This window comes from Fringilla coelebs (assembly GCF_963513975.1).
Source record: "Fringilla coelebs genome assembly, chromosome: 5".
NCBI classification, from domain to species: domain Eukaryota; kingdom Metazoa; phylum Chordata; class Aves; order Passeriformes; family Fringillidae; genus Fringilla; species Fringilla coelebs.
This window is the reverse complement of record NC_140033.1, coordinates 39,176,220-39,197,610: the sequence shown is the minus strand read 5'-3', so window position 1 is coordinate 39,197,610 and position 21,391 is coordinate 39,176,220. Positions and strand designations below refer to the sequence as shown.

Genomic DNA, 21,391 nt, shown 5'->3' with positions numbered 1-21,391 from the left:
GGCTTTCAAATCTATGAAGCAGTCATTGGAAAAATAGGTGGTTGTGTGTCTGATCTCTGTAGCCTGACAGTCTTGTAAAGTGATAGTAATAGCTATGGAGTTCCTAGATATCACCTTTTGCATCCTACTGTAGAATTACTTGTGCCCCTCATATATTAGGTAGATACCTTGGAAAATCAAGCTGCAACCTGAGAGGAGTTCTAGTACTCCTGTTTCAATTCTTGGGATCATTCAACATGTAGGACACCAAGCAACAGAACTGCAAAGGTGACAGTGAGCTCTCTGTTTCACATGGGTTTTCTGTTTCAAGGTTTTGTTCGTAAATTGCTGCAGCAATTCAACAGTCACAGCTTTCTTCGAAGATCATATTTGTTTCAAAGTTGAAAGCTAACAGTGATCAGTTGTTGAAATCTACCAGCAGTGAATCTGTACTGCCTCGTTTAGCAGGGATTTATTAACAAAGGATTTTATTTATATCACTTTCTTCTTGCTGTTATCAGTTTTCACCTACACACTTAGAAAGAACAGGGGTTTTTTTCCTTTCCTGAGAAATGACTAGGATGTAACCAAGTACCACAGAGATTCAATCTGCACAATGCAGTATCATTAAATCCACTAAAATTTAAGACAGAATATTAACTCTCTTCTCATTACCTAAACTTACAAATAAAGTGTTAAACATATATGTAATTATTGTGTTGCATCCATTGTTTTGCACAAATTACGTCTTTTCACTGTTGTCTCATTAGACTCTCATACCATGTAGAAAAATGTAAGATAAGATTCAGATTCTAGACTTCAAGTGACAATTTGTATTGTCACCATGTACCCTTGCCAGTTGCCCACAATCATCTTTCTCATCTTTCTGGTAATCACATGAAGAGATTTAAGGCTAAGATTAGCTGGAGAGATAAGAACTGAGGGGAGGCAGCGGGAGACTCTAGTAATGACATATGAGCAGGGAAAAAGTGAGAGTTACTGCTTTGGCTCAAACACAGTGCCTGTTGTGAAGGAGAATTAGCATCCCTAGGTTAACCCTACCTCCCTTTGTGAGACACCTGTTGGGTTCTTTTCTTCCCCCTCTTCCTGTCTTCTTCCTTGCCAACAGAAATCTCTGTGATGCAAACTAAAAACACACACTGGAAGTAGCAGTGTGGGAAAAGCATGAGGTTGCCCATATGCCAATAGTTTTGTTTCGTGATGCTCACATAATTTGTATAAAGGCTTGATTTTGCTTAGGCAGGGACCAAGAGAATGGATTTTAGCTAAGAGGAAAGTGTGTTCTTTTTTCTTTCTGTTTTTCTTTATCCAGGCTAGCTTATTCATTGTGATAATTTCTGTTTTCTGCTTCTAGCTTAGTCAAATTTTCAATTTCTTCACTGATTTGAATGTTTTTTTTCTATATGCTTGAGGTTTAAAACACAAAAGTGAATATTATGTTCAAGTCCTCAGGTTATGTTAATGTATCAACACTCTATTTTCTTCTAATCTGGGATCAGAACCTCTAAAGTGTTTATATTTGCTGTTCCAGCCAAGTGTCCAGAGCGCTTTTGTTTAGTGTTTAAAGGAGCTTCATGCCAGCATTGAGAGTGGTGTCTGCCGATGCAGAACTGATCCTACAAGATCAAGTGATGTGATCAAAAGAAGAGAGGCTGGTGAAATTAATCAAGGCATCACTTCACCTGATGTTTATTGCTACAGAAAGCAGCAGGCAGCTTCCTTGCTTTCACATAGTCCTGCTTGTAGGAACTTAAGGAATTAAGGCTAGGTGTATTCACCATACTGACTTCCTCAGCAAGTTATAGCTTTCCTTCAAAGGATTTTTTTTTTTTTTGCTATATCACAGTTTCAAGAAGTTGGACAGAACATAATTTACCATGTCCTGTGTAGGTAAATAACTGCTTTAAACACCTGTCATCTCTATTTTTTAAATAAATGCTTTCAGAAGGATTGAGAATTTAAATAAAATGAAGTCGGAAACTACAAAATACCCTGCTTCCTGCAAGAAACAAGTGTTAAATAATAAATGCTTGTATATTCCTTAGATAAATAATATATTCTTACTTGAATACAAAATAAACTTTAAGCAAAACTGTTGTCTTTTTGTAACGCATTTGTTGCCAACTGTACCTAGTCAAAAAGAAAGGATCAAAATCATGTCTCAACTGTTCTGTTCATCAGTGAGTGACTAACTATAAATCGTAGTTATGATCACAAAGAGCAGGTATGATGAAACTTCATGAAGTCAAAACTACATACAAAGGAAAGAAATTTTACCTTTAAAAAAATTACTCTTACCTTCCTTTCCCTCTTCTCTACAGCTAATTTAGGGGGAAAAAATCACGAGACTTGTAGTCTACTGCCTTAGAAAATACCATAGTTTTCAATTCTCTTCAGTTCTTTGCATTTTCAGCTTTATGTTTTTATCTTTTCTCTTAAAGGATAATTCCGTATCTTGTTTTTACACTGATGCTATGTTCGATGTCTTCTATACAATGCAGTGGGTGTTGTCGAATGTGAAGGGTTGTTGTAGCCGTAATTTCATCTTTCTCACAGATGGCAAAATCTTCTGGTGAACATTTTCAAACTCATATTTATGCACCTCCTCATCCTGATTGCTTTAGAAATTGCAATGAAGCTAATAATTTGGAAGAAGAAAAATTATATCAGTGTTTAAAAATTATTAGGCTTTAAGGTTCATTTTAAATGTTCATCTTTGAAAATTCTAATTGCATTATTGCTCTTCAGGCCTTGAATTAAGCCAGTGAAACTCATCTTATTGAAATGACCCTGAATTATCTGTTAATTTTTGCTTTACTGTTCTATGATTCATTATTATTTCTTTAAAAATCAGTACTGGAAATGTGACATGGCACTTTCTCTAAGTAACTGTTGAGCTCTTAATAGTTTTAGGTACTCTGCAGGTCAGTTTCACACATGCACAAACAAATCAAATCTGAAATTACTGGCAAAGATGCTCCTGTGACTTACATCAGTCGTGTGAAGGCTTCAAGGAAAAAATTTAACGAGTTCTATCTATGTAGAGTAATCAATACGCTATGAAGATTGACCAAAGTAAAGCAAATACAGTTCTCACAGTTGGCCTTCATGTTTGGTTAAGGCAATGAAAATCCCTAGCTGAGGACATGAACAGAGGTCACTAGTCAAAATTAGTAGAGTAAGAAGCAGGGCAAGATTGCTTAAGACATTGTAGACATTGGAAGGTTCAGAGAACCACATAGAGCATATTTTTTCATTTAAGGGAACCTTTTGAATGTTGCATTTGAATGACCTAAGCAGAGTGTTCAGGAGCAGTTTGCCTGAAATGTCAGCATTTCAGTGTCTGCCCAAACCACCCAAAGTGACTGAAGTATCTGAAGATAGCACTGAACGCCTTTCATGGTGTTGAGGATGCTGGATTGAGGGGGTCTCAAGACAGTTTGCTGTCTGTGATCACAGATGGCACTCTTTTCCCTGCAGCTAAACTGTGTCCTTTCTATAAGCTGTTTTGCAAAACATCTTGGATGTCTCAGACCAGCCTGTCTTATTCAGATGTTGCTGCCAAAGGTGCTGGAAAAACTCATGGTATATAACACTGCCCTGGGTTGTGCAATAGTTGCATCAGAGGCTCTGTGTCTGAGAAATGGACTGAAGCAGAGCCTGGATGCCTGTGGTATGCCTGAGAAGCTAGAGCCAAATGGAATCTGAGTGCAGCTCAAACATACAGACTAAAACAAGGTCTGATGGGTAGCCAGAGAAAATTATGACATTGATGATATGGTGACCTGATGACAGTGAGGCACCAATGCCTCAGGTATTGGGGGAATGTATGCAGAAACTCATGGGGAGTTAATGTTTTTGAGGGCAGTCATCTTGCATCAGGCAAAATCAGACAGACAGACATATACTCAATTATAGCTCATGACTTCCTGATTTTTTCTCATACATTAAGAAGGAAAAAAAAAATGATCAGTTAAGGCATTTTAAAAAGCTTTAAATCAAAACCACATTGGCCTGCCTTGTAATGACACTTCTCTTGTCAAATGTAACTCTTCTGAGGTACAATGTCTCCTGGACCACAGGGAGATAAATTTGCATGAGTCTTTCTCTATATATCTGGACAGTAAGAGTGGGTTTCATCATATTGATGTAGACGTCTGATATGTAGGATGCAGGCATTTACATCTGAGGTAATCATCTAGTCTTCCTTTGTAGTCAACAAAGGGACAAGGCACTCCAGAGTATGATTCATTTCATGTAAAGTAGGTCAGATGAATTGTAGCCTCAAAGTGTCTGCTCTCCCTCATTGACTGTAACAACAGTTGAGGGTGAGTCGCTGAGCTGTCCATGTCTACGTCAAAAGTGCAGCACTGAAACCCTCAGCAGAAGATGAGTCATGAGAGCTCTGTACGGTTGTTCTTTGCTATTTTTATTTATGTATTCATAGTAATGTTTAACTGCAGGACTGTAAAGTGACAATGCATTAAACCTGTAACTGCTACCCATAGCATCCAAACCAGAGTGCAAAAGCACTGGGAGTATTATTCCTTTTTAATCTTGCTTATTCTTATTAATTTGAATAGACCTCACAGATGCATACTTTGAAGTGTTAAATATTATTACTGTTTTCTAACAGTTTAGCTCATTGCTCCCTGTACATCAAATGTAATTTACCATGGTGAAGTACATCTTTACGCTTACTGATTAGCATGAAATTTAGGGCAAGACAAACATATCAATTTAAATGAGAAAAAAGGCTGCTCTTTCCCTCAACATTTCTGAACTACCCAGATTAGACTAAATAAATATATTAAGTTAATGGAAGGACCTCTGAATTTAGGAGAGCACTGTGCTGATAGTGAGGCACCAAAGAGGTGAATGGAAGCATATTGGACAGTCTGGTATCGTAAGTGTAAGATTTGCTGTGTTCTATAACCATTGGCTGACAGCAGAGCTCTAGTAATACAGAACATTTTTCACAGATAGACACTGAAATTTTTCCAAAGCTGGTGCTTTAACCATGCAGTCACATAAATACTTTGATACAATGTACTAGGGCTGTTGGCTATGAATTATGAATGAACTTTGCTAATCACCACTGAATTTTGATTTCCCAGCCATTGATTACCTGCTGTCATTTGATAGTGTTTGCAAAGGATTGCTAAATATAATAAAGCATCCTGTGTAGGCCTGTGGAATTATGATAAAAAGTTGCCAGAATAACATTAGGAATTCTGGAATGTATTCTCGTGTACTTGAAGGAATAACAGAACCTTAATGCAAGTATTAGAGGAATGAAAAACTACTGACAATTATAAGGACCTTTTATGTCATGCAAATTCTTCACCTTCAGCCTGATTAAAGGTCTTCAGGCACAACAGAACAGAGCTTGCAAATTTCCAGGATTATTATTCTGTAATGCCATGGTGAAGTTAGTGAATATGTTACAGACTTACTGAGTATTCCTGCTGTCAATTTGCAGTGATGTTTTACCTCAATAAGGAATCAAAGGCTGGTGTTTATGCAGCACATTTACTTTTCCTAGTAACCAGCATACTTATGCAGTGATAGTCCACAGAATAAAAAGGAATGAGCCATAGGAAGACCTCAAGAAGATGAGAAACATCTTCTCTAATATCTTGATAATACAAGAGATCACCATATTTTAGCTTTGGGAACAGCCCAACAACTTAATTCTAGAGTACTTACCAGAGTAAAGAGTGTTTCTGTATGGTTACTGTTTTGACCCAAACTGATAATGCATGGCGTTGCAGCTACTATTTAACTGCCTAATATTCTCTTAAATCAGAGGATAATATATTTATTTTAAAGATTGCAGACCAATTCTCTCATAGATGAGCACAAAAAAGGAAGGTTAGATAGACACTTACCTTGGTAGATCATTTTGCAGTATAAACCATGCACATACCTTCTTTTCCAAGAGTCACTCGGGTATTAAATGGGGCACATTTAGCATGCTAAAATAATTTGCTATATTTTTCTCAATAATTTTCAACCTAGCTAAACTGAAACAAATGTAAACCCTGCACAAAATCTACCAGAGTAAAACCTCAGCCTCAACAACTTTCAGAGAATGCTAAAGCCTGGTCTACTCAATTTTAGTGCTTACGTGAAAGAGCACCAAGTTCTGACCAGCCTGGATTCATTCTGTGGATTCATAATTTGCTCTCACGTTGTAAAAGCTGTATTAGAAAAAGCATTTGCTTTTTAAATGTCTAGCAAATAAAAGCCATCAGTCTAGAGTGCAAGTGAACAAAAGCCAGCAAGTGAAATCCATATATAACAGAACAAAGAGATAACTAAGCCAGATGACCTTTTTTTTTCAACTGCATATATATGTATACATGATCTATAGAGTGTTCCACTTGTATTGCAGTATGGTATCCTGCTACTTCCTGGTTCTAGTGGTTTCTCAATGGGTTTGTGTATAATCTTCTGCTTGTGTCCTGCTAGCAGTGCAAGTGGAACATCATTCAAATGAAAATACAGAAAGAACACTTGAAATGAAGATTTTTTTTTCTGAGAGTCATGCTTTTCTTCTGATGAGTGCACTTGATAAAATACATTCCATCCACCCACAGCCCCCTGCCTTCTCTGTGTTCCACTGATAACGTGACCCACCACACTGAAAGAGTATTATTTCCTGAAAGGCTGTAGGCAAGCATGATGATGAGAAGAAAAAAGAGGAATGAATGTTAAGCAGAATGGGAGAGAGAGGAATTGTACATATGTATGAGAAAACAAAAAATTAAAAGTGTGCTGAGAGTTGGATTTTGTAAGGGGGGGAAGTAAGTGCATATTCCTTTCAAGATGTATATATCATAGAATACAAAGGAATAATTCTACCTGCATCATCAGTCAAGTCCTACACATTTGTGAGATATGAATGGGGGAAATGACAATAACCACATCAGCAACATCAGCACGAGTTGCATGTTAATATAATGGAGTTCATATTTTGGAAAATGTGTGAGAGTATGCAAAACAGTCCTTTTCAAAAATAAGTATCTTTGCTCAAGAGGGGACAAAGGAAACATGTGGAGATAAAAAGTAAGGATATTTCATTTAAATATAACTTAACTAGTTTTAACATAATTCAAATAATTTTTTAAACATACATCTATGTAAGCTCACACGCGCCCTTTTCATCCATTTGCCCTTTTTACAACTATATAATAAAATGGTATTTAAGAACAAATCACTGGTGATAGTATTTACAAGTAAAACTAGTTAGATTTATAAGCAAAGATGGATTGATACCAAAAAATTATCCTGTCAGTATTTGTCAAACATATGACAGTGCTCTCTAATTGACTTCAACAGGGGCAGATTCCCTGCTAAATGTTTTATATAATGTAACTTTCAAGTGTTACTCATCGCCAATCACTTCTTTGAGCAAGCACTTACTTCAGTTTTAGCTGGAGCCCACCTCGAGAGAGCCATCAGGAAGAAGCCTGTGCATCACTTAAGCTCTTGTGCACTGGTAAATTTCACTTTTTAACCTGTCCTAAAGTTTCCCTTTCAAAGTTATTAATAGAAGGAAATACAGTCTATTTTATAAGGTCATATTTTATACACTCACATTTTTTATATTTTTAGCTGGCTCAAAGTCGTCTGTTTTGTGAAGTGTTATATTTTGCTCTTGACAAAGCATCAGCTGATAACCAACAGCTTTGGCCCTGAATATATGCCTCATTTTCTTCCTGTAATTTATATACTGTTCTCTCTTCTGTGAGCAATATCCCACAAGTCATTGCCAAATTGAGCAAACAATGGGCCTGTTGGTGACAAGAGAAAGAAGACTGCTTATTGTTAATGGATAGGTGAATAATAAATCACAGCAAGAACTTGGGCATTGGCATTCATGTATTTTAGCATGCTGGATGAATTTAGAGGTGCAAAAAATCAGAATGCTTTGAGGATATTCTGCTTTTATTTACTTCCAATCACTTCTGAGTCAGAAAGTTAAGTAATCTAGTACTGGCAAATGATAATTTAGTGCCCAGTTTTGCCTATGAGGCTACATAGTAAATACCCATGCTAGACTATTCAACCAGAAGATGAATTTATCATTTGTATTGTAGCACTCATCACTTTAAAAGTGATTAATTATCCTCTAGAGTCTGACCTATGCCCTAGGGAAATGTTTAGACCTGTACTTAACTCTTTTAGATTGATTAATGTACCTAAAGCTTTTTATGTTTCCTTCCAATCATTACAAATTTCTGATTCAATGTAGTTTATTTCAGGACTATAGAAATGTGGGCTGTTTCCCAGAACTTTCAGGTGGGGTGACGACACTTCAAAACAACTGCAAAATAGCAACCAATCTGCCATCTCTGGCATTATCTTTTACAGCTATTCCTGCTGAGAGGCAAAGACAGTCCAAAACTTACCTGAACTGGACTGGATAAGACCCCAGTCTGATTTAGGTTATGTCAATAGCTATTGTGTACAGCATGAATTACAGAGGCTTTATCTGATCTATTATGGTAGGCTGTTGAAGTTTCTTCAGAATAAATCATACAATTACTTTGTGTTGTCTGATATATCAGTTTACACCAAGTAGTAGTAATAACTGGGGAGTGTGGATTCAGTACTTAACTAGCTACAAGTCTTGTGTGGCAGATAAAGAAAAAATCCAAGGCAAATCACTCAATAGCTTTGTTAAAAAATCATTGTAACAACATTGTTATTACTGAGAACATCAAAAATTTTGTTAGGTTATCATATTAGGTTTGCAACCTAAATGATTCTGTGATTCCATGATACTTAATGTTTTGTCATTTTTTGCACTCTATTGAAATGGTTCTTGCTACAAATGTATTTACTGCTACTTAAATCTTAAAACCATCTTCTTTGATGTATTAGCTCTTATCAGTCATATTATTCTTTGTGGAATGTAATTTTTTCTTGATTTCCATGGCCGCATTATTCCAGATCTCCTTTTAGCTTTCTGGTCATTACTTCAGTAAGTGTTTTAGAGGTATCTTGCTTGATGCAGCTGTGATCTGGTGACACAAACTGGGTACCCAGTGGCAGCTGAAGCGCTGCTGGAGCAAAAGCTCAGGTGCAATTGCTGAATTCAGGGTCAGGTTAGTTTCATCTGAAAGTTTATGAGCTCCAAGACTGCTCTGCCATGCAAGCTAGAGCCCACTAAGTGATCATCCTCCTGAAACACTCTGCTTTCTGCCATGCTTCCTCTCATGATTTGAGCTGTCTTTTGGCAGAGGCCTCTAAAAAAGCCTGAGAATTGTTTAGGTGTTTGTAATCTACTAAGGCAGCAGATACCATGCTGACTAGCTGCCTGCCTCTTTTAATTAAATTGTAAATTTTTTGGGATGTCATCTGCTCTTTTCCAGTGGAAAAGAGAAATCAATGCAGCAGATGATAATGTTTTTCTTATAAACACAAATTTATTATGATTTTTTTTCCAATTGCATCTCATCCACTGTCATATATTTTTTCTGTTTCCAGAAGATTTCTCATGTATTTGTTGCATCAGACATCTGGTCAGTATAGCTAAGTTACAAGCCAAGGATTGTAAGAACTGTTTCAATTAGCATAATCTTCCAGTCACGAACAGTACGATCTTTGTCACCAGAAAGGAGAATTATATGAGGTTGTTTCTAGACATTGTAGCAATTCTGGAGTTGTGTGGTTGAAGGGAGAAGTGGGTTGGGGTTTTTTTTCTGCACTTAAAACACAGAATTAAAATGCCTCAAATACTATTTTATCATTAAATGCCTCAAATACTATTTTATCATTAAATACTATGCATTAATTTCTTCATTGGGATACAGACCTGTATACAGACCTCTGTTTAGCACAGTGGTGTAACTGGCCAGTAGTGGCTTTGGTGGCTATGCAAAAGACACAAGAACATGTGAAAATGGCCACATAGTCAAGATGGCAGCATTGCCAGGTTCAATTCTACTGGCAAACTTAAAGGCAAAGCTGGAAGGCAGCCATGAAGTAGCAGAGGAGAAAATCCCCTCCGCTTAAGCTCTGTCATCCTGAAGACTGACCAGGATGTGTTTTGCTCAGTTCACTCCTAATGTAAGACAGTGTGTTCCTTGCTTGACTAGGCTACTCTCCATAAGACCAGCCACTATTTCTTAGGGCTCTATGTCCCCAGCCATAAAGGATTGTTGGGCATCTTATGGGTTGGTCTGGGGTTTTTTTGAGGCATTTTGGTAATAGCTGTGTAAATTAGGAACTAGTGTTAAAGAGAAAAAATTTGAGTGAAGGTACTGGAACTGTTCAGCCAGACCAGAATCCCACTCACCATTCAATATGGCTTAAGCCCTCTAGAGTGCTTTTCAGAGACACTTTGATCTTTCCTTTGACAGTACCAAGGTGCTTAAGGAGAAGTCAGGCCACCAAAAACACTGTTTCACGTATTTCTCCATGTTTTTTTAGGGTCATATGAGTTTTCTGTAGTAGATCAGGTCTTTGGAGACCTAGACAGGATCATTACATTTACTCTTCTCTAGTAGACTTCCCATTCTTCCAGAGCAGACTTTACCTGCCTCTAGAAAACTTTATTTGTTGATAGTTAGATTTATAAGAAGAAAAAATCAAACATTTTTTCTTGGGCATTGTCATCCTGAGGGTACTTGCATGACAACACAGCTTCATTTTTTTCAGATTTTCTGAAAGCAAATCCTATGTTTTTGCTGTGCCATTTTCTCTTATGCAGAAAATAAGAAATATTTTAGTTCTCATACAGATTAGCCACTTTGAACTTGTACCTTTGTTCCAAAGATTGTTTGCTGCTAAGACTCAACCTCTCTCTGTGTGTTGTACGTGTGCGTGCATGGTTTGTCCATACTTTGGGATTTGGATCTCTGAGCAGCAGTGTTGTTGCCTAGCAAAGTCTGGTATGACACAAGACTAATACAGTATGTGTAGGTAAAGCTGATTTTAAATTTAAAATGACAGTGTGCCCTTTTTAGTCATTTATTAGACAATGTTTATACTGACCCGTATCCCTTTTGTTTTCCCTATTCAGATGTTGCAAGAGCAATTGAGTTACTGGAGAAACTGCAGGAATCTGGAGAAGTACCAGTACACAAGCTACAGTCTCTAAAGAAGGTGTTGCAGAGTGAGTTTTGTACAGCTATCAGAGAGGTATGAATTTGAGATTTATAGTTATTTCTCAGACTAACATTCCTCAGTACAGAGAAGCATATTTGCCTTTCAGTGCTATGTTGTATGAAGGATGATGGATGTGAGATGTGTCTGTAGCTGTCTGCTACTGTGCAGAGCACAGAAGTTCCTGAAAAGCTGACACAGAACAGTTGCATCAGCAAGACATCAGAGCTGAGGCAATCAGCCTTGCTGAGGACAAAGGGTGATTAACTGGTACTTTAGTATTCTGCTCTCATTGTTTGTGGGTCTGTGGTAGCCTGTACAGCACTGTGTTGGGAAATAGGGTCATGCCAGTCTGGGTCAGTGCAAGCTTGAGTGCCTCTCCTTTGAGCTCAGGTGTGTGATAGGGAGGTGCTGATAAAATCAGAATGCAGTGACAGCCAAAAGGGGCAAGGCTGAAGTTAACTGAGCTGACAGGAATCTTGAAAGTCAGTGGTTGGGTCCCAGGGGGCTTTGTTCCTCATGTCAGAAATCCTTGTCATACTGCTAAGAACTATGATCATCCCACTATCAGCTGTGGTCAGGGCCTTCTGCCCAACAGTAGATGAATGAATAGTAATTGTTTTCTCCAAGTCAACCTAGAGAAGATGCACCACAGTTCTACATGCATAAAAGCAGTATCTTTAAAGCAGTTAAACTACAAACACTTCTGTTGGAAGTTTATTAGAAAGAAAACATGGTTTAATACAACATTGTGTCAGATATTTTACCTGCTAAACCAAGGAGAGTCAGCCTGCCGAACAGAAGCAGCTCTAAATGCCCTAATGAAGGCAACATCTTTTTAGAAAACCTTTAAGAACTTCTGTTTCAGTTTGTCTGTCTACTGCCTGGAACTAATCATCCATTGCTGAAATCAGTGGGGAATCTCATGTTCCCTTAATGGTAGCAAAACTGAGCTCCTGATAACTAGGCAACAGAAGCAGATTGATTGAGTGGACTGCTGGGTGGCTGAAAGGAAAAAAGAGATGAGCAGACATTAGTTTAATAAGCAAAATGGAGCACACTCTTTGTTTTATGGAATATATTCTTCAGTGTGAGAATCAGAGAGAGACTTCCACCTAATTAAATTGCAGTTTTCAAGATTTTTTAAAGGGAACACTGTTCCCTGACAATAAATAATAAATAGTGTTCCCTGACAATAAATAATGGCACTGTGTACCCTCAAAAGCTGATATTCTGACTAGTCATTTCATTTAAGCAAACTAAATGCTTCTTTAAGTAACTACAGGACATAGAAAACTTGTGGGACTGTTTGGGGTTTTCTTCAGATAGCAGAGCCTGGTACTCCAATTGTTAAAGGCAGCTTTCAGTCTTTGCAGCATCATCAGTGAAATCTTAAACAAATTTATATTAGTCTCAAGAAAACAGTCTTAGCAGAAGCAAAATTTAAGAGCAAGGAAGTTGGCATAGGGAAAATGCTTTCTCAGTTCAATGAACTGAAAGTAGATCTTGACAAAATCATTTCAGTGGCACAAAAGGACTTTACAGAGTATTGTGTAAAGACTGTCTGCATGTGACTGGAGCTAGTTGTTACACTAGAATTGAGTGATAATGAAAAAACAGTTCTGCCAACTTCATAAACAAAAAAATGTATTTCTTATTAGGTTTATATATAATCTATCTTTCTAACATATCACTAACAGAGAACAAAATTTCTACACCCAAAAATTTGTGCCATTCTCTGATACATGTGTAAATCTTCATTTAGAAAAAAAAATTCACATATAAAAGACCCAATAATAAATCTTTTCATTTAGGGAGAGTGGGAGGATTGACATATGTACATTTTGAGTACTGAAGGTTGTTCTACCTGTGGCTGCTCTTTTCAGCTACATTGTCTTTGGCAGATATTTAGACTGTAACTCTCTTTTTTCCTACCAGTTGAAGAGCTGTTGGAAAACCTAGAAAATATTTGCTTCTATGTAAAAAAAGATTATAAAAGCATGGAATATTTTGGTCACATTACATTGTTAACCATCTCCAAGCACTGCAAGAGAGACTGGGAGGGTATCTGAGCTGTGTCGTGTAATTAATCAGGGATGTCCTTCTTGTCTGTCCCTCATGTACACTGGAATTTATTGAACAACATAGATTTTTCTGAGTGTTTGAGTTTGAGATAGCTAAGATAGAAATTTCTCTACAAATGCTCTCTCCCATTGTTTATCTTTTCTTACTTTAGTGCAAGATCTGAGAATGTGGTGACTAGATTTTAATTTTCTTTATTAGCTCCTACACAGACTAGAGGAGAAAAGTTGTTGACATTATAAGGGAATGCACAGCAGCCAGTTGGAAATAATGAGAAAAGTGGGAGTGAAGCAGACCTGGTGTGAACTGTAGGTAGGAATAATCAAAATGGGATGAGGAGATAGGCTTTGTGTTAGTATGCAAATTCTGAAAGAGGCTGCTTTTTATATATATGCAGATATTCAGATCTGCAGTGTGCTGTGTTCATTCTGTAATGCAAGATCTGAGCCTTATTTTCTTTCATCAGAACATCTAGTAAAAGAGATTAAGACTGACTTTTTTAGTCCTATAAACACCATAATGGAGGAACTTTGTAAAATAAAAATTTTCATTTTCTAGTCCAAGAAATTACGGAAACTTAACTGTCCACTGAGTTTGATTGTTAAAATAAGTCCCAGAGAAACTCAGCGCTGGGCTGAGGGTAGGTGAAAGGATCAAAGATGAAATGCAGTATGCACTGTACTAACTAAATGTGTCTTGTCTGTTCTACAAGTAGGAATTCTTTAACTACAGAAGTGGGAGGTTACTTTCATGACCCATTAGCCTTTAAAAGTATGAGAGATGATATTAGATGGCATACATTCCAATCTAGTATGTAGGAATCTATCTAATGGCTGTAATTAATTGTATTTATGGGAATTTATTTAGTAAATCAAATTTCAAATCCCTACACTAATATTCCATAGAAATGAATTTTTTTAAAAGTGACTGAGTGAACAAAATTTAAATAGAAGTACTTAGGCATTTTTCAAGGATGCTATGTTAGGAAATGGTGATTAATGGTTCTCACTTAGCTAAATATAAGTGCCACCAACTGAAATATTCTGTCTGGCACTAGGAAGGAATATGGATTAGCTCTGAAAATAATGGAAATAATTGAAGTGTATAATGGCCTCAGCATTTCCTTTTCACCTGAATACCCCTAGACCAGAAAACAAGTTAACCAAAGTCTGATCACACCGAAAGTCAGTTTGGAAAAAAAATTAATTTTGTTTTAAAATTACTTATTTTAAAAGCTCCCTAGCTACATGAAGATTAATTAGGCTTCTATAGCTTTGTCATCTGATAAAACTTGCACAAATCTTTTCCATTATACCATTAAGTCCTTTACCCTTCTAAATGTTTTTGCTGTTTATTTAAAGCTGTTGCTATGTTATAGTCATCTGATTTCCAAGGGGTTACTGGAATAAATGACGTGCTTTGAAAGTGAATGCATAATTGAGCTACCGAGAAGTTACATTCATATGCAACATAAAACTGGACAACCTAATTGATAAAGTTACTTAATTGTTATAAGTCAGCAAAAGGAAGTTGTAAGAACTGTAAAATAAGGTCAATTTCTGGTCTGGCAAGAATCCCTAAAGACCTGTGGGCACAGAAGATAGAATAAAAAGCTGAGCAAAACACTGTGGATCATCAACAAGAAAATGTGACATGCCATGCATCTATGTGAATTTCATTTACTGCTAGCATCTGATAATTGGTGGTCAAGAACCAGGAGAATAACAGGGCAGTTTAATAAACACTTCAGTTTCCTGGTGAGCAAAGTTTTCTTTCAGGTTGATTCCCTGATTTCCATTTCTGTGTTTTAAATATGTAATATTCAGGTGTATTTACTTTTTCTCCCAGCTTGCCTTTGCTACTTAACTTTCATTTTAAGGTTAAGGCTTAAGTTTTTCTGTGTGGATATTGTTTGAAATAAGTTCTGGCTAGGAAATACCTATGGTGGCTCAATGCCAAAATGAATCAGATAAAAATGTGATGTGGCAACCAGACACACAAAAGTGGCCATTTTATACTGTTATGACTCCCACCAAAATATCACATTATCACAGAAAAGCAATTCTGTAGGATTCAGTCACTGATGAAGGAGGAACAATCAACACAAAGTACTCTAATCTTGTCCATCTTGTATGAAATTAGTCATTGGGAAAGCATGTTGTCTTTGAAAATAATTCAGTTCCTATGTCAGTAGTTTAAAACTTGTTTAAGCTTGCTATAAAATATAAACAGAGCATCCTGGACATTTAAAGACCCCTCTTGACTTAGAGACATAAAAATGGCAATGGCAGAACACTGACACATATTTTTCATGAGCTCCTGATGCTCCCTAGTTGCTTTAGAGATATACTTGCCCTTGTTGTACAGTATTAAAATCATAGTTTCATTATATATTAGGTAGGATAGTTTAATAAGCCTAGTCAGTATTTTGGAATGATTTCCTTTAATTACTAGTTTCATTTCCATGCCTTCGTGATCTGAACACCCAGAATCCCAGTGCTGCTGATGTGCAATGTTTTTTTGTCTGGTCATTTCCTCAAGCTGCCCACACACACTTTCCATTATTAACCCTTATACATGACTTTGCAAATATTAAGGGAGCAGAAGAAGGCCGCTAGGTGGTGAAAACTGAATCTGGTGGTACTGTGCTTATCACTATACTGTGATGCCATATGTGAGAGCAGAAGGCTGGCTGGAACCCTTAGACGTTCATTCACTTCAGATGTCCTGGTGTGGTTGTGTACTCCATTTTTACAGGGCTTTACTGAGTATAACAATCTGGATATTAGCAGGACTCAAGCAAAAATCCTCATTTATTCATTCATTCATTCAATTATTAAGATTTTAATGTAGGAGTCATTTAAATATCTGTTTTCATTGTGTTGCAATATCTTAAAATTTATTTGTTCAGTTTGCAATATAATGCTGTTACTCCACATCCCAGACCTAGTCTCTGAAAGCAGAATGTCATTGTTTTCTGCCTCATGAGTCCTTATGAAAATGGACATGCAGCAGGCCAAATTCTCTCAGTTGGCACCAAGGTAAGCCCCTGAGTCCAAATTCTGTCTTAATGCTTTATTTTTGCTGGAAGCTGCATATTTGTTTCAGGAGGAGAAATACAATTCTGGTCAGTCTGTCATCTCCACAGGGCAAGCCCAGTGTTTGAAGTTTTTAAATTACAAGATGCAAGCTTGGAAAAAAAATGTATTGAGAAGACTTACAGCTATAATTCACAGCACAGAACTGTGATTAAAGCTCAGTAGGAAGCCTGACATCTGAAGATCCCCTGCTGTCTCATTTGCCCGTGCAAACCCAACTGTTGGTCAGATTGAGCAGAAGTGATATGCCAGACTTACTAATAAGGCAATTAGTAAACAAAAGGGCAATAGGACAACACATAGGAGTAAAGTGACAGAGATTTATCAGCTCAGTGTTCTACCTCAGGTCACAAAAAGAGTATGGATGTATTAGCATGATGCCTCATTAGACTGTCTGGGAAGCAGAGTTCTCCTTAGGCTAATCTGATACCTTGTTATAACTTGTTCTAGTGTTCCTGATAGCTTATTCAGAATCACTGCACCATTAGTTTAATAGTAGAACTCATGCTGTAGCAAATGTGGAATTGTGCAAATTCACCAATTTAATTCAGATTTTTGCAGGTTTATGCATTGATTTATTTGTAAGTTTTCAATAAAATTTCTATTCCTGGATGTTAATTGTAAAGTTTTGTTATTTTATCTTTTTTTTTTAGATATTGAAGTAGATTATAATGTCAGCCAAACCAGTTCAGTTTACCTGAATTCTGTAGCATTTGCAAGAATTTTCGACTGTACCTTTCCATCCTTTTTTCATTTCCACTGTCCCAGTGATGCAAAGTCACAAAAAATAATAAGTTTCCACTAAATGAGCACTTCCATCACTGAGAGGAAAGGGCATTACTTAGCTTGACTCAAATATGATGGTATGGCACAGTAGCAATGTATTCATTCATGTTTTACAGAATTTTGCCTTCTGCCTCCTGGTTGCAGGTACCGTACTCATAATGAGGAGTTGAAAGAAGGATTTGTAATGTATGTTTATTAGATAATAAAAAAATCCAATTTCTAAAGATGAGCTGTCTGCTCTTTGTGTTCCCACCATGCTGGATTAGGAATTGAGGAAGTTCAACAGAAAAGCATGTTAGCAGTACACACAGAACTTTTTTTCTTTTTCTAATTACCCTACTGCATTAAAATATATGCTGTTTTTTAGGGTGAATGTAATCAGAAATTACTCCAATTTTGAAGAACAATGAAGTATTACTCTGTTGCTCACAAGCCCTGGACGGCATGAATGAGAATTTTTGGAATTTATTACCTTGTAACTCAGCAGATGGCCTTCATTAATGGCAATTATGTGAATTTACCAGGCTGCCCAGGCATTATCTGAGAGAAGGCATTTAGTCTCTGTGCAATGACTAAGTTCCTACCACTTTCATGACTTCACTGCAGGAGATTTAAAACAGCTGCTCTTTTCACCTGGTTTTTTATCTGCCTAGAGCTAAATACATAGATTTCACAGATAGAGTACTCTAGAATCTGGGACCAGATTGTATCATGGCTCTTTAATGGATGCTTTCTCACACTGGTTTTGATTAAAGATCATTTTTTTAGAGTTGGCTAGTGGCTATAAATCTAATTATACTTATGCTCTGCTTGTGTAACTGTGGCTTTTACAACAGATAAATAAATTCTTTAGTGCTTCAAGAGTCCTGCAAGACTCAAAACAGTCACATGTCTTGTACAGTTTATCTGGGTGGCTGTATAATATTTACCAAAACTGAGTGGTGCTCATGTGATGTTCTCATTTTGCCACACAGCTGCAGTGCTATGGAAGGTGGCTCCAGTGGAACATGTGTGGGGCATCTCAGCATCTTTTTTGTTTGCTCACATTATGATTTTAGTTTATTATTGCAGTATCCTATTTGATTATATAAAACTCTTCACAATAAACAGAACAGCCTCTGTTGCAGTTCATCTCAAGCCTTCTTCCTCTTGAGAGGAATCAGCAGCAAGGTGAACTACCGAGTAATATTAATATAAGTGAAAGATTGTTTGAAGCCACTGCACCATTTTTTTTTGCCTTGATGGAACCTCAGTATCCCTCTGCTGCCACTTAACTGATGTCAATGATGAGACTGCTGAGAAATGCTGCTCAGTCTCCATTGTTTTAAGAAAAGAAATTGTAAAACTCTTTTAAAACTCTGTTTTATCTGAATTTTTGTTGTCCTTTAAAACAAGAAGCTTCAGTAGTTTCCGTCCTTCTCCCTGCCTTCTCAGCTTGATAGGAACATTTGAGATGAGCCTGCGTGATGATGTCATGTTTCATGCAGGTGCTCATTTTGGCAAGGTTTTTACAAATCTGTTAAAGTTTGCAATATGGCTGTTGAATATGTCAGCCTCAACAGCATATACAGACTTACTGATGAAGTGGAGGGTATTAGAGTTTATTAAGGCTTGGTGTATTTTTGAGCTCAAAAGTAACTGGCAGTGAGGTCTAAGAGAGTGGTAAATTATAGGCTGTGACTTCCAAGTGGTCTTATGGGAATTAACTAATCACACATGTTGTTATTTCTTTTTATCCCAGTATATTGCAGTAGAAACAGCAGAAGAGACTTTTAGGACTGTATTTTGCTAAGGTTTAGTGATTGCAAAGGATACAGTTTCTGCAACACCTGTAACACTATTTTAAGGATGCCAGATCATAGTTCCCATTGACTTGGAGCAGAATATAGAACAGTGTGCAATAGATAGGAAATAAACTGAATGATCCAATTATATTTTTCTTGTTCCTCAAATAAGTAGTTTTTACTTGCAAATAAAAGTCTATCTTTCTTAATTCTTAAAAGGGTATTAAGCAACTTCCTACCGACTTCAGAGGGTCAGCGATGACTCCAGGCAGAATTGATATTGGAGGGAAGAGGGGGCACACAGAGGTCTTGTGTATCCTAACAGCAGCACCAGGAGTGTTTCAATTGACTCACCCAGTATGTGCAGAGGATGTGACAGCATGCGTTTTCGGGTACATCTGCTACATACTTCTGCTCACACATAAGGGAGGAAAGAGATTCTGGCCCCAGCCTGTAACCCCTGTTGGGTTGTTTCTTGGACAGACTCAGCATCATATGGCAAGACCTCAGGGACCAAAACTTGGGTCAGCTTTCTGAGACCACCACAGATACTGTCAGAGCAGAGTGCACACCACCATTTTCCACACACAAAAAAAAGAAAAATTCCACTTTAACTTGAGCCTTCATGAAGTATTTCACCCTAAATTAAAATGTTATACCTTTGCAGTGATTATCCTTAATTTGTTTTTAACAATGTCTCAGGCCCATGCTGTTTTTTTCTTACTGCCCGAGGACAGCTTAATAATGCATCAGTATTCAGATCAGTTTTTTCACTTTGGTAGAACTGACCTAGTTTCCTCCATAACCCCTATCCCCTAAAGAAGGAAACATTTATATAAAATATCTTCAATAAAAATGCTAAAGCCAACATTCATAATATTTCTTACACATGGTCTGAAATGATGACTGTCTCATCTCCTCAAGTTGTTAAACAAGACTGAATTTCATTTCCAGGTTTGTGCTTTTTAATGGATTAGCATCCCTATGATATCATGTGGCAATATCCATGCTGTGTTACTTCATGGAAAGGGATTGCTGCAACAGTTGTGAAAATGATGCAAAGTTTCGTTTTGAAAATAGACACCAGTGGTTTTTCCAATGCAAACATGTAACTGCTCAAAGGCTAATGAGAGCTTAAAATGTAAAAATATTCAGAATGCCAGCAACCTTGAATGACCACATTCTGTCTGATATAAATAGCTCATTAATGCAGACTAGTTGTCACAAAGCAGCTTTTTCAAATTCAGTTGTCGAAATTCAGTAGCTGCAAGCAACAACTTACATAATACAGACACATTGGTGCTTCCAGTAAGAACAGTAATGTATCACGTGCCTTCCTCTCACAGGAACTTTCCAGCCATTTCAGCCTCTCTGTACTCACAGGTACCTATCGACTTGTCCTGTTGACACTGATGAAAGAACTTTGATCAGCTTGCACTCAGGGGCAGACTGGATTATGGACAGAATATACACTGTGATCTTGGATGTAAGATTGCCTAATTCTGCTTCTGTTGGGATTACTCAAACACCTGTCATAGTCCTATAACAAAATGGGCTTTTGTGATTCATTTGCTCAAACAATCTTGTTTAAGAAGAATCTAAGTTTATTGTAAACTTGAAGTTGTGGTGCGTATGCATTGCATCCATGGCGTTCTCCCACAACCACTGGTTTTGTGGGGGTCTGTCCCTCACAAGCACTGCTGTTTGGACAGTTACCAAATTCTCTTTCTCTTTAGTCATTCAGAATAGGCTCTTCCCCAATTTTTAAAATTACTACCAGAGATAAAAGTAGTTATTAACACAATGTCAATATTTTTTTGAGTCAACTAGATTGACAGGAGAGAAAATCAGCCTGCTTTCAACTACCAAATGGAACTACTGTTCTGGATTGTGGTGTATAACAGTATCTTAGCAAGAGGCTGTAGCTCTGTATATATATAGTTCTGGAGAAAACATGCTCTTAAAGATGTAAATGTGCTTTCCCAAGCATGCTTATCACATGAGATGATTTTTTAAGAAGCAGAGCACAGGCACAAAACCAGAAATTCCATCTGATATTCAAGAGATACAAAACTTAACACGCTGTCACTAGATATTTTTCACTTTCATTGAGCTACCACAGGTTTATGGCTGAATGGAAGTGCTCCACTGCTTTGGTTTTGAGCTTGAGTAAGATTTCAGATGTAAAAAGTCATTGCAAAAGAGGAATTAAGAAAGAAGAATTATGAAAGAGGAAATGTGGTTGGGTCAGCTGCATACCTCCTTGCTGCTAATATACACACTTTCACTTGTGTTTGACATATTTTCTTTTTTTATGTCATCATCTGTTCAGGTGTCATCTTAGATGGATAATTAGGTATGTTTTTAAGTAGTTTTATAGAAAAGCAAATACTGTTTTAAATCTCAGAAAACCTACCATAAGGGGCAGAGATTTTGAAAACTCTTGAGTTCTGAAAAGTCTGTAGTTCAAGCAAAAAGGGCAATTGGTGTAAAATACTACCAGGTAAGATTCCATGGTTTATG

The 21,391-nt window shown here is 37.1% G+C and overlaps 1 protein-coding gene across 1 annotated transcript in view; it reads left to right on the top strand.

Moving 5' to 3' along the window:
* Nucleotides 1-21,391, top strand: part of LIN7A (lin-7 homolog A, crumbs cell polarity complex component) — a gene marked incomplete at its 5' end in the record, with an annotated part of 44,112 nt that overhangs the window by 7,838 nt on the left and 14,883 nt on the right. The window contains one exon of the mRNA XM_084206382.1: nucleotides 11,036-11,154. Within this exon, the coding sequence (XP_084062508.1) occupies nucleotides 11,036-11,154 (119 nt within the window). The remainder of the gene's footprint in view (nucleotides 1-11,035; nucleotides 11,155-21,391) is intronic.